General features: G+C 29.0%; 1 protein-coding gene across 1 annotated transcript; it reads right to left on the bottom strand.

Annotated features, from left to right (window-relative positions):
- Positions 1-1,509: 1,509 nt before the first annotated feature.
- Positions 1,510-8,070, bottom strand: LOC100162075 (DNA replication licensing factor Mcm2). The gene is made up of 13 exons (XM_001944851.4): positions 7,823-8,070; positions 7,556-7,740; positions 7,330-7,496; positions 7,173-7,267; positions 6,719-7,113; positions 6,461-6,653; positions 5,962-6,397; positions 4,667-4,917; positions 4,436-4,600; positions 3,644-3,952; positions 2,224-2,406; positions 1,995-2,150; positions 1,510-1,920 (listed from the first exon to the last, which is right to left on the bottom strand). Exons 1-13 carry the CDS (start codon positions 7,829-7,831, stop codon positions 1,798-1,800), a joined length of 2,667 nt encoding a protein of 888 aa, XP_001944886.1. The 5' UTR covers positions 7,832-8,070; the 3' UTR covers positions 1,510-1,797.
- Between the last annotated feature and the right edge of the window lie 5,234 nt (positions 8,071-13,304).

The following is a 13,304-nucleotide window of genomic DNA, read 5'->3' as shown; positions in this document are numbered from 1 at the left end:
CAAAAAAAATTATCCACTCAATAATTTACAGTAAAAAAGGTGGTTCTCATTTGGAAAACAGAAGTTTGTATCGCCACAGCTCACAGTACACTCCTTAAGTAGGCAGTAAAATATCGTCTTTTAGCTTATTTAAAAATTCCAAAAAATCATAATTTGAATATAAATCCATTACCAAAGGAAAAAATGGGGATGAGCATGCTTGGTGAATCATCATGTATAACATTATAAAATCACTTTTACAACATAACAACAATATTATTTTATATAATATACAATACATAGGTTCATCAACAACACTCACATTTAATGTTACACAATCAAAAAAAACTTGAATGTATTTTAAAACTTTTCTGAAATTTCGAGAAGGGCAAAGCCTTAAATTGCCATATTATTATTTGAGCCACAATGAAATATGTCTTTAGTTTGTACAATTATAAACAGTTGAATAATTTTGTCAAAAATAAAAATACCTGACTGTTTTTATTAGATTAATATTTTAGATATATCGTACTGAAATATTTATGAATATACTGACTGTATTTTAATGTATTTGAAGTGCCGTGTTCGGCAATCAGTGGTATAAATTATACAATTCGATTTGTTCATTTGTATATAGTATATACTATATACGCTGATGTTCAAATAAACACAAATTGGGTATAATTTAATGATCAATATATGGAAAATAAACCATAGAAAAAAATATAATTGGTGTGTCTGGCCAATGGCCATTAAGATAAAAACATTAGTCTTTGTACATTGGTCAATGTAAAAATGATTGTCAACATAAAAGTATTTAATTAGTAAATACTTATATTATTGAACAAATATACAGTTTAATTAATAGTAGCAATAGTGTAAAAATCTCTATCTTTATCTGTACAAATCGACCAGCTCTAATAACATATTTGTTGTTATGATAGTTGTAAAATATTATAAATAATGCAATGAAGCTGTACAACGTATAAATATGCTGGGCAATTTTTATCAACAATTGGAAATATTCCAAATCATTAATTTAAGTACATTAGTATAGTAAACAACAAAAGAATAATTGTAATTTTTTTCCTCCCATAAATTGAAATCCAAAATTTAAAAATAAAAACAATTTGTTTGAATTCTAATATTGTATCAGAGAATCATAATATTATATACCTAGTCTAGAATAAAAATAAATTAAACTTATATTCAGACAAAACTTAAACACTTCAAGAAAGAATAAATTTGAGTTATCAAAACTCGACTGTAATTTAATATATTATCTTACGTGTTAATTTATATCAATAAATCCAAAATGTATTTAAATTACAATTAAAAATTTATTTATATTTTGAATTATTTATTTACAATACATTTTGAGTGGTATAACACTAAAAAATAAAAATAAAAATCACTACTTAAAAACATTTAAAAAATGGTTTATCTTTTAAAATGTACAATGTAAATAACCATGAAAAAATATCATCTGTAATACAAAATAATATACATACACTATCTAAAAATCTGTCAACACAAACTGGTATTTTGACTAATTTCTAGTAGACCAGAATTTGAGCATAAACACTCAAGTGCTGATACAACACAACTTTGGGTATACAACATAATATAGATCTCTGACCATTTATAGTAATAAAAAAAAAACTGTATATAAAATAAATGGTTCATGTATACCTTAATACCAGGTATATGCATAATGTGGATAATATTACAATACAAATAATTCATATTGAAAATTGTAAAACTAAATTAGTTTAACAATTTATTCCTTCCAACAATGGACAAACACTAGCCAAGTGTCTATTCCCCGAGAAGTAAGGTTTGAATAACCATATGCCTCTTTTCATCATACACAAAATTGTTATTTTTGAACAATTTACTTTCAAAGAATGGTCTCAAATCATGAATATCTATCTGTTTAACCTATAAAAATATATTGGAAAATGTAAACTCATCATAAAGGAAAGAATGTCATAAAACAATATTAAATTACTTACTCTGTCTTTGAAATCTTTTTCGTGTATTTCAATTGTGTTAACTGTGACACCGTGTATACCTCTAATGTAAGCCAACTGATCAGTTGCCATTTGATGTAATATAAAGTACAACAGCTCCGTGGTATCTTTTTTGAACGATAAATATTTTTGGAATGTCTACAAATTTAGATACAAGTAAAGTAATTAGTTTAGTTTCTTGTCTTGTAAGTAAATCATTGAAATTAATTACTTTTCTCATAGTTTTCATAATACTGTATTTTTGAGTTTCGATAAATGATTCTAACATTATACGAATAGCCATGTTGACATCATCTTCTTGAACATAGTCTCTTAAATGCATTTTAGCATTAGCTTCTGCCATACGAATCATACTTTCGATATGTCGGACTGTAATGGGCAAACTTCCAGTCATCTATATTAAGTACATATGAATAGGTACAAATTAAAATAAGATTATACATTTTACTTAATATTAGAGTCTCTAAAACTGTTAAATTTTATATTTATTGATGTTTGTTATTTGTATATTAAACATAATTACATCTTGTGGGCAAATCAGTGAAATATTCATATAATAATATATAATAATTATTAAGTACATATTATATTATAGGCGTATTATAAGTAGAGCACGGATTTGTCTGCATTTGCATTTTTATTCTGGTTGATTGTGTGATATGTAGGTATATTTATATATATTTGGAAATTCATTTTTACTTTTAGATTAAAACCACCAACAAAACACAAATGATTGAGGTACCTATGTAAATTCCTTTTAGTAAACATTTTGATATTAATTGATTCCTATTTTTTTCTTATAGATTAAAAGTACCTACAAAACACAGATATTTTAAATAATAGTATTAATAGTAGCGTTCCATATTTTTAAATGTATTATGTAATTTAAATATTCAGAAAATAAATGTCTTTTTTGCTAATTTTTGAGTGCATATTTTATTTTAACATTTTAGTGCATATATTTATACATATTTAAGAATTTGATCAAAATTGAAATTGAAGTTGGGTAAACAAAAGCATACAATTTATAAGACTAAAGTAACTATAATTATGAGTATGGCTATTAATAAAAAAATTCACTGTTTCTAAACATCCAATTCAAAATAGTTACATGGTGTTTCACTACAATTGTATCCTTTAATATTATATTTATTTAAATTCCATTACCCTATAGTTAATCACCCCATAAAAATTATTACGATTAGACTTATAAACATTTTACTGTGCAAATTAAATGTTACAGATAACACAAGCTTTGCAACAATATATGACAAGTACAATTAAAAAGCATTTAGTAAAAAATAAGAATTTAAGAATGGAATTCATCAAAACAAAGTCTATAATACATTGTTAAAAAAGTGAATTGATTGTCATATAAGTATAAAACCAATGTTTACCTAGTGAATCTGCGATTTTTCTTTACTTTTTTTAATATAAATATATATAGGTATTGCACCTCCATTTTATTAATTTAAGTTTATATATATATATCAGATAGTTCATAAGGATTAAGCCCAAAAGATTTCAGAATAAAAATTATGATAGGATGGTAGAAATTTTATGATAGCACTTACGTCATAGAAATATAAAATAATATAAATTCAATATTTAGCAATCACTGTTGTACTCACCATAGACTCTTGTCTCAGCTGACTATACATTTTAGCTACTTTGTCTTGGTCCATACGATGAAGTTTTGGATGAATGTTTTGTTTAGAATAGACAATATACTTTTTCAACAAATCTTGAGGTATTGGTTCCATATCAGTAGTAGAAAATGGATTTCTCAATTCACATTCTTTATCTTTGCTCAATGGATGGTTACGCATATGTGACTGTACCACAAATGTTGCAAGCTGATTGTCTTTAACCTGGTCGACTTCATCTCGAACAACACATAAAATGTCAAACCTTGACATAATAGGTTCTGATAAATTAACCTGAAAAAATAGTTATAAACAATTAGTTGATTTTGATTTTTCGAGTTTATTTAATACATAGGGGTAGAGTGCCAAGAGCAGCGGTTCTGACACACACCACTGCGAATTCAAACTAAATCACTCACGACATCTTTCTTTGAGCATGAAATTGTCTAGGGAAAGAAGTTGTCATTTCCCCCCCCCCCCCAGAACTGGGTATATAAGAAACACTAAGGGTTATCACAACACCGAGGTGTGTTTTTTTGAAATCCAATAACCAGTTTGGATAACAATGGCATTAGTCTAGCTGAGACTGCTGTCGCCGTAACAATTGTTGTAAATTAAATTAATAAAAAGTGTTGTTCTAGTCACTTAAGGTGTGTTAATTATTTAAACCATCGCTCAACGCCTACAAAGTAGTAGATGCCTAAATAAAAATTGTACCAAACTAAACATTCAAGCCTGTCTTGCGCATCGCCATACAAAAAAAAAATTCACACATACATTTTCAGAAAAAGTCATAGCCGGATCATAGCGTCCACCAATTGGATTAGCTGCCGCCATAACAGAACATCTGGCTTGTAACGAGGTCACAATACCAGCTTTAGATATAGAAATACTTTGTTGTTCCATAGCCTCATGAATTGAAGTTCTATCTTGATCATTCATCTATAAGTAGATAATGACTGTATTATTCAAAGCTAACCACGTTTTAATTTACTAGCTTTTACATACCTTATCAAATTCATCAATAATACAGACACCTTGATCAGCCAATACTAAAGCTCCTGCTTCTAACGTCCATTCCCTAGTCTGATGATCACGTTTAACATAGGCTGTAAGACCAACGGCAGAAGCACCTTGTCCAGTAGTAAAAACGGCACGTGGAGCTATTTTTTCAATATATTTTAAAAATTGAGACTTAGCTGTTCCAGGATCACCACACAACAGTATATTTATATCTCCACGAAGTTTATGTTTGTCACCTATTCAAAAAATGTATCTATTATTGTTATTATTTATTTATTTATTTACATGTAAGAACTCAATTACCCAATTATTTTCTTATGTTAATAAATAACTAATAAACTATAAATTATTAAGTATAATGTCAAATTTTAAATTTATTAGGTATAATTTACATAAGGAGAATTAGTGGCATAGTAACTTGAAAATTTTCAGAGACAAGTCCATCTACCCACCCACTCAAAACTTGATAAAGAAATTTCTGTCATCTACAAAAACAAATAATTTAACTGTTGGTTTTATATTTTTCACCCAAATTTTAATATTTATATTATATTATTATTGTCACTGTCATATTTGATATTTTTAACTACCTATCATATTCAATAATAAAATTACTTTACACTAAATTATTGTACCCCTGATAAACTAAGAGGTGGCAGCCTCTCTATTACTGCCTTTGCCATTCCACCAAGCTGAATTGTTATAAAAACATGATACTATTTTATTCCATTTGACCCTGTGTGTCTTACATACAAGCTGTAACAGTATACTTTATAATTTACTAAATAAGCTAATTATTCATTAAATTATGAAATTATATTTAAATTCTTCATAATAAACTCTATGATTTAGAATTAATAATTTTTAGCTCACAACAAAATTAATATTAGTTGCAGATAAATAATACAATGGTTTCCTTAGATTAAGTAGTACATATCAATAAGTTTTAGAAATGTGATGATTTTGTAATTTGTTGGCGTTGTCTTGGATTGGGCTAAGAGCTGTTTAATATTATTGTGTCCAGTAGTTTATGTAAAACTCACTAATTAATATCCAGAAAAGGGTTATTTGTAAAATAACAAAATGTTACTTATTATAATAATATAGCATAAGTATTAAAATTTGGATGAAAAATATAAAACCACCAGTTAAATTATTTGTTTTTATAGATAAAATACTTGAAAAATAAACATATTATTATATTGATCTCAATGATATTAAAATAAAATATAAGTAGGTAATAAGTTAATATAGAAATTTTTAATTCAAATTAAACAAACCTGGGTTTTTTGGTTCCCCGCCAAATAATGCCAATGCTAAACTTTTTTTGATATAATCATGTCCATAAATTGATGGGGCAATAGATGCAGCAATACGTTCACCGATTTTATGTTCTTTGGCCAATTTCAATATTTGTGAAACATCTTCATCAGTAAGAGACTCAACTATATGTTTATTGTCTTTTATAATTAAATAATTTGCCATAATTACAGTAGCGAATACTGGAAATCCATTTCCAGTATTTAAAGACCCTTCATAACTGTTAGAATATATTCCAGTTACATCTATTTCATCACCAGGTTTGCATTGATCACACAGATCGGCTAAAAGAATACACTCTTTACTACGTGGAATACGGCCTGGTGGTATACTGCCTGGAGACTCTTGTATGGTAATCTTTTGGTAATTACGATATAAAGTTTGTTCCATGTTAACCTAATGCAAAATTTAATGTTAACATAAAACAATAAACTAAGAGTTTAATTTTTAAAAACTTACCATAAATGGACCAGTACTTTGACATTCAGGGCATGAACCAGGCTTAATTTCTTCACTTTGTGATTGAACGAATGGCCCGAGAACATGACCACATTTAGAACAATCGTATTTAATAATACTAAGTTGAGGAAACACACCCGTTGTTGATGTTACAACACCACGAGTTCTAACCAACTGATTTAAATGTATTTTTCTGAAAGTACATTTTAAATTAGCAACTGTCCTATAAATAATATTTTTTTATTTTTAATCAATTACTTGAAAGTACGAATTTCTTCAATAAGTGGTAAATCTGTAATTCTTACAAATATTTCAGCGGTGACTCTGCCGTATTGAGGATACATAGATATAACTAAGTCTTTGGCTACATCGTTGAATATACTTATCATTTCTAAAGGTGCTTCTGGCAAAAAAAGTGCTAGCGTATGTTGTTTGTTGGCCAAATTGGTAAATTCTACTTCCAAGCTACATAAATTACTCTCACACATCCGTCTGATTTTATCTTTATACAGATAAGCACCACTGGGAGTAACATCATTACGCAAAAAATTTTTGAAACGGTTTGCAATTTCTGTCTTTGGACCTAACATAGCCACCCACTCAGAAACTGTATGTCCTTTAGTGTCTTGTAAGTTTTCAATAGATTCGATCATCTAGGGAAAAAATGATAAATCAAATATGTATAAAAACAAGAATAATATGGAATTCATACTTCTTCGTCTTCATCGTCATCAACAATAAAACCAGTAGCAGCTCTTTCAGCCATTCGTCTTTTTTTTCTTGAGGCCTCATCATCGTCATGTTCATCTTAAATAAAATATAACATAAAATCATGTGGAAAACTATTGTAGTGTTACGAAAATACAAACCATAAAGTATGTCATCAGCATCCCTCCGACCAGTTCCTTCTTCTCGGTCTCGTCTTTGTAATTCCCTTTCAGCTGCAGCTCTTGCACCCGGACTCATGTAATCATAATCATCTTCGTCCAGTTCACCACCATCATAGCGATCAAGCGCAGGTATCGGACGATAATCCCTGTAAGATAAATTGATCAATTTATTTGACCATGAATCGTAAGAATGTTGTATCCTTACCGTTCCAAGTTATCGCCAAACAGTTCTTCTCCATCTTCCTCCTCTGGATCATCAAACTGACTCAAACTCAGTACGTCGGCTTCACTTAACACTTCGTCCTCAAAATTACGTACCGGCGATGTGTCATCGGCACCCCCGAAAGGTTCCGGAAGGTCCTCGAAAGGTTCCGGACTGCTGAGATCTCTCTGTAGATCAAGACGAAACGGTTATAGTAAAGACGCTATTACAATAATATAATATTTTATACGATAAATCAACTGTACTCACGTCAGACATTTTTCAGCAGTATACTCCGAATGCTCGTCACAGAACAACAGCGAGAAACGGACAAAATACTTCAGAACGAAACGCAATGTGTGTAATTACTGATTCTTAGAATAACCAAAATACGCGACGTAGAGTTAATAATTTTAGTATGCGATGAACGGAAATACGACGTTGTGTCCGCACAATCGGTAGCCTGTTGCACGACTCGTGTAAAATGGATACCGCGACTCGACGTCAGTGGTCGTCCGAGCCCGAGGTAAACAAATAACAATTGAAATGGCGGGAAATGTTCGATCATATGATGTTAGTTACGTAATCCAAAGACTAATGACTATTGTCACTATGTTCAGTTAGTGGAGTACTTTTACCCGGCAAAAACGTAAAACGAAAAAATCGTTGCAGATTTAATTAGGTAACAATGATTAATAGTTATAAATTGTTGGGGCGTTTCAGTTTTTTCCGTGGACGAATAAAAAAGTGTTTATCTACATATTATCTTAGTACTTAATTCTCATCTAAAAATTATGGTCATCGTCTTCGTGATAGGTAGGCACTATTTGTTTAGGTACCTGCCTATATATTAATTTATTATATTTATTACTTATTAGCATCATAATATTCTTTTATTGTTTATCCATATGCCATAGGAAAATTTTATTTTTCTTCGTTAATAAATACTTTACTTTGTACATACAACTTAAAGTGTGTCTTAAACTTGATAATAATTGCGCACGTGATCAACGGATATATTGGTATAATTAATTTTTAATGCGATCGCCCAATATCCCTCTAAATATCTACCAGTCGAATGCGATCCCTGCATTATAGTGAGTAATAGTGACCGACTTCGACACCTATAATTGTATATCACAGTGTTTCACAACCTTCTTACTGTGGCAATCCCTTTTTTTAATTTCAATTTTTTAGCAACCCCCCTAAATATATTTTTTTTAAATACTCACATAGAATATTGATTATTATTAATAATCAATACTAAAATCACTGTACATTGTACACAACATAAAATACATGTAATATTGTAATTATTTTTAATTAAAAAAACGTATACCAAATATTTACAAATACCTACATATAATACATACAATTTTAATTCATACGCGACCCTAAATAATAAGTTGGCGACCCCCAAGGTATATATAATAGCCAAAGTAGTATATAACATGACAAAATAAATAGGTATGCTATCAACTTCGTGATACGCAACTGTGTGTTCTCCCACCACAAAAACTACGTCATCCGTTCTCCGATATTATATACCATTATTATTATATTTATTATTATTATTATTATTATTTCTGCTGGTGAGAACGGCTTACGTCACAGTTCTTGGGGAAGTTCGGGAGGGGTGCGCGTTCTCGACCAATATTAGTTATGTTGATAGCATACCTATTTATTTTGTCATGGTATATAATATACTACCAAAATAGTATATTATACTATATTACTATGATATACTATACCTCGGTAACCATCACTTGTCCACCTATTTTTTTTTATACCTAATCAATGGTAATGATTATAGGTATTTGTTCATAATTTATTAGTATTACAAATTTGTTATTTACCTACTTATATAATAAAAACATTTTAATAGCTTAATGATGAAATGGCTTCAACAAGATAACAAAAAAAGCTGTTCCGGTAGTCACTCACGGATCAATTTTTAGAGTTGGCCAAACTGCCAACTTTGGCTCCCTAATAAAATCCTCTTCGGTACACCCCTGCCTACATGCTGGTAAATATAGCACTTATTTAATATTAGTAATATTACACATATTGTTAATATATTAATTATATATTATGTTTATTATATGTTTTCTTAAATAAATATGAATTGAATGCATGTAAGCATGTTATTATAATTATTACCTATTTATTTAATATTTTTGCAATATTGAGAATTATAACGGCAAGAATATTGCTTAAAATAGATTTTTCTTTTACAAATACTTTTATTACTATAGAATATTTGGGTACTAAAACATTTAAAAAATCTTTCCAACTTTCATGTTTTGAGTAAATGTAGGGTTTGACTTTAGAAGTGAGTCCAATTTGTACTTTCAGGCCGAAAAAAATCTCAAATTTATTTTAGTACGTAAGTACTTAAGTGATAACTTTTATTTTTTTTAACTGTTTAAGTGTACCTATTAGACCTTAATCGTCTTAACGGTCCATTTAGTTGATTTACTATCGAAATTATATACCTATGTTTAAAATGTCTTACACATTTACATTTTTCCTTTTAAAACATCCTCCGCTTTAAGAATGAAGTGAGGTTTCCATCAACGGCTCAACAATGTTAACTTACTGCTAAATATGCTATGTATTTTTTTGATTCATCAGTTATACCTACAATAAGTTGACAAACTTACGGTCATTGCTCGATTGGGGATATTGAAGAATTTTAAGTGTTCCGTAAGGCAAAAATACAAAATATAATATCAATTGATTTATATAGAGGTTCTCAATCTGAAGTGGTATCTATATACATTACAGTGCTTGACTTGGAAAAATTAAAGTATGGGGACTCTGTTTGCTTTAAAAAAAAGAACTTCCCTATCACTTCTTAAACGTTATTGAGCGACGGGGGGCTATTCCCCCCACACCCCATAATTCTCCTTCTTTAATCATATAAAAAATATTTATAAATAATAAATTAAGAAAAAAAATACAAGTTAATATAAGACATAGGTAATTACTGTAGGTAGGAACCTATTATAGATATTATAATTATAAATAATAACAAACTCAAAAGGATAATAAAAGTAAAATAATTAATAATTAGTTAATATTAATTTATAGACTCACGTTATGAAATAATCCATAAAACAAATTTTGATAAAAATGCAGAATGATGAAGCGTCTCGTGCATTCCTCTTAAAAATAATAGTAGGGATACTCAACAATTTCTGAAAAATTAGTTGGGGTACTCCCCTCCCCTCGCCCCACCAAGTGAATCACTGCCTATATATACCGTATATTGTACCGCGGTGATACACGGTAGACCACATCGTAGGTACAGGAAGTAAATTAAATAATAAATACAGAATATTATATATGCATTAAAAATGATCATAATATTTTACCGATTTATCATTTTAAATGATTTGGTTTTAAGTCGTTAATAGTAGTACGTGACTGATCCACAATATACGCATAACATGCAGGATTACGAAAGAAAAAAATATTTAAGAGCACCTCTGAATTATATGATAACTATTAATCATTATTATAGTATTATACTTTAGTTCCAGTTATGTTTTAATAAGAACACTCAACGTTAAAAATGTAGTTTAAATTGTCCTTGTAATTATTAATTGAATCTATATCCACCGTTTGTCCGTTTACCGTTATCGCAACATTGAAGATCAATTCAATCGATCTGTCCATAATCCACATACATTGACTTCACTGTACTTGAGCCTTATATAGGCGTTTATAACAATAAATAAAATAAATTTAAATTAAATTAAAATTAAACATCATGGATTTTAAGCTACAACTATTTTTTTCGAACCCGTCTCCCAATTTCTTAAACATTTTAAATCAAAATTGTTATGGTAAATTCTGAGCTGAGCAATAAATTAATTTATAATATTATGTGTGTGTTTTTTTATATACCTACAAGTTACAAATTTTTAGTACTTAAATACATTTTTAGGGTGGGCCCAAGCTCCAAACTTGCAGTTAAGACTTTCAATTGGTTCAGGGTTATATATAATATATACTATATACAGTATACACCTATATTATTACAAACGTTGTTATTTTTTATAATCGATTATGGCTTACTAACACGCGCAATATGTATTATTATATTTTATATTTATACAGATATATAGGTATTAGGTAAGATTATAATGTATATGTAATATATTTTATTAATTTTAACATAACTCACGTTCGGTATGCGCAGCGAGGGCGTATACTAAACCATTTTTTAAGGGCAATATGATGAGGCTGGGTCACTGGCCACTGCAGGATGAGCCACGATTGAGAGATTTTTATTGATGGCTCAAAGACTACTAGACCTTGAAAATTTTAAATCTCTCCATTATGTTACCTATAACCTACCTACTCTATATATTTCTAACATGTGCATGCAGGGAAAAGAAAATGATTTCGTTTGTTAAATATTAACTTGTTCACTACCTATTTATTCTTTAAACACTTTATTACATAGGTAGGTACTTTAAAATTAGCATCGTTTAACGTTTGTTCCTATATTTACAATTTTTTATTAATAAATAAATAAATCCAACTATAAGCATATTAAAGTTTAAACAAGTGTTCATCAGCAAATATAAAGTTTAGAGGTACATTCATATTATACTCTTCATTATTTCTCGATGTTTGATGGAGATGGCTTGAAAACACAATCAACCATACATTAGTAACCTTCATTTTTTTTTTTTTTTGATTAATTATTAAATAGGCGATTAATGAAAGTATTAATAATATGTCAATATTAATATTTTTAACTGGCACCTAGTTTGCATTACATTCTGAATAAAAACTATGAAACTAATATACACTTTTAAATAGTTATTAATTACTGTAGGGCACGGAACTTGATGACCTCAAAAACATTTAAAATTAATGCACTAAAAAAATTTTAATGAGTTATTAACATCAAAAAATAACTTAAAAATTAGGTATATTTAATTAATTAAATTAATTATTTTTAATATGTATTATCTCACTAATATAAGACGTGATCTGACGTAGGTATCATGTCAGTAGTAAAATAGCTGTGGGTACCCACCTATATAATAGGTAGGTAGGTACCTATTAAAAAAAAAACAAATCTCAAATAACGAATAGCATTATATCCATATATTAGTGATAGATAATAAAAAAATCAACTAGGTACACGACATGCCTTCAAAAATACTGTTTTATTCGGGTTTCATAATATAATAGGTACTTATGTAGGTGTCTTGGCACTAAAATCACTTGCTGATAATTTATGACTGATCTGCGTGAAATTGTTTTTTCTAAAAGTATATAATAGGTATGCAACATATATATACACACGACGCAAGTACGCGATATGTAACCTACACAGTACGTCAGTACCTATGTATTTTACGCACTATAATATTAATAATAATATAATATAATATGTACAGTGGCTGATGAGTGGCGTTAAATGTTAATAAATCCTCGTAATCGTCTTGTCCCATAGTATGAAACTATGATATACTGCTGTCTTTCATACACTGAAGATACACCTACGCATCGCGAAAACAATTTTCTTGATATTTTGGCGGGGAGCTGATGACCCGAAAGCTATCCCAATCATTCCTGACCATATAATTACGAATATACGCCCCCTCCCCTCTCACACTCGACAAACGCACCGAAGTGTTGTTTTAAATGAATATTAAAACGAAAATAAAAACGTCAGAAAAAATTAATAACATAGGTACCTACTATATAAACTATAAAGATTATTATT

This window comes from Acyrthosiphon pisum, chromosome A3 (genome assembly GCF_005508785.2).
Source record: "Acyrthosiphon pisum isolate AL4f chromosome A3, pea_aphid_22Mar2018_4r6ur, whole genome shotgun sequence".
Taxonomy (NCBI): Eukaryota; Metazoa; Arthropoda; class Insecta; order Hemiptera; family Aphididae; genus Acyrthosiphon; species Acyrthosiphon pisum.
The sequence above is the reverse complement of the archived record's forward strand: the minus strand, read 5'-3'. Positions and strand labels throughout refer to the sequence as shown.

What these genes read in the sequence shown, in the direction of transcription:
- LOC100162075 (XM_001944851.4), bottom strand. An exon ending in GAAGAAATTCGTACTTTCAA is followed by an intron (nt 6,654 to 6,718) that starts GTAATTGATTAA and finishes ATGTACTTTCAG; the next exon opens with AAAAATACATTTAAATCAGT. An exon ending in AAAAAGATTTCAAAGACAGA is followed by an intron (nt 1,921 to 1,994) that starts GTAAGTAATTTA and finishes ATATTTTTATAG; the next exon opens with GTTAAACAGATAGATATTCA.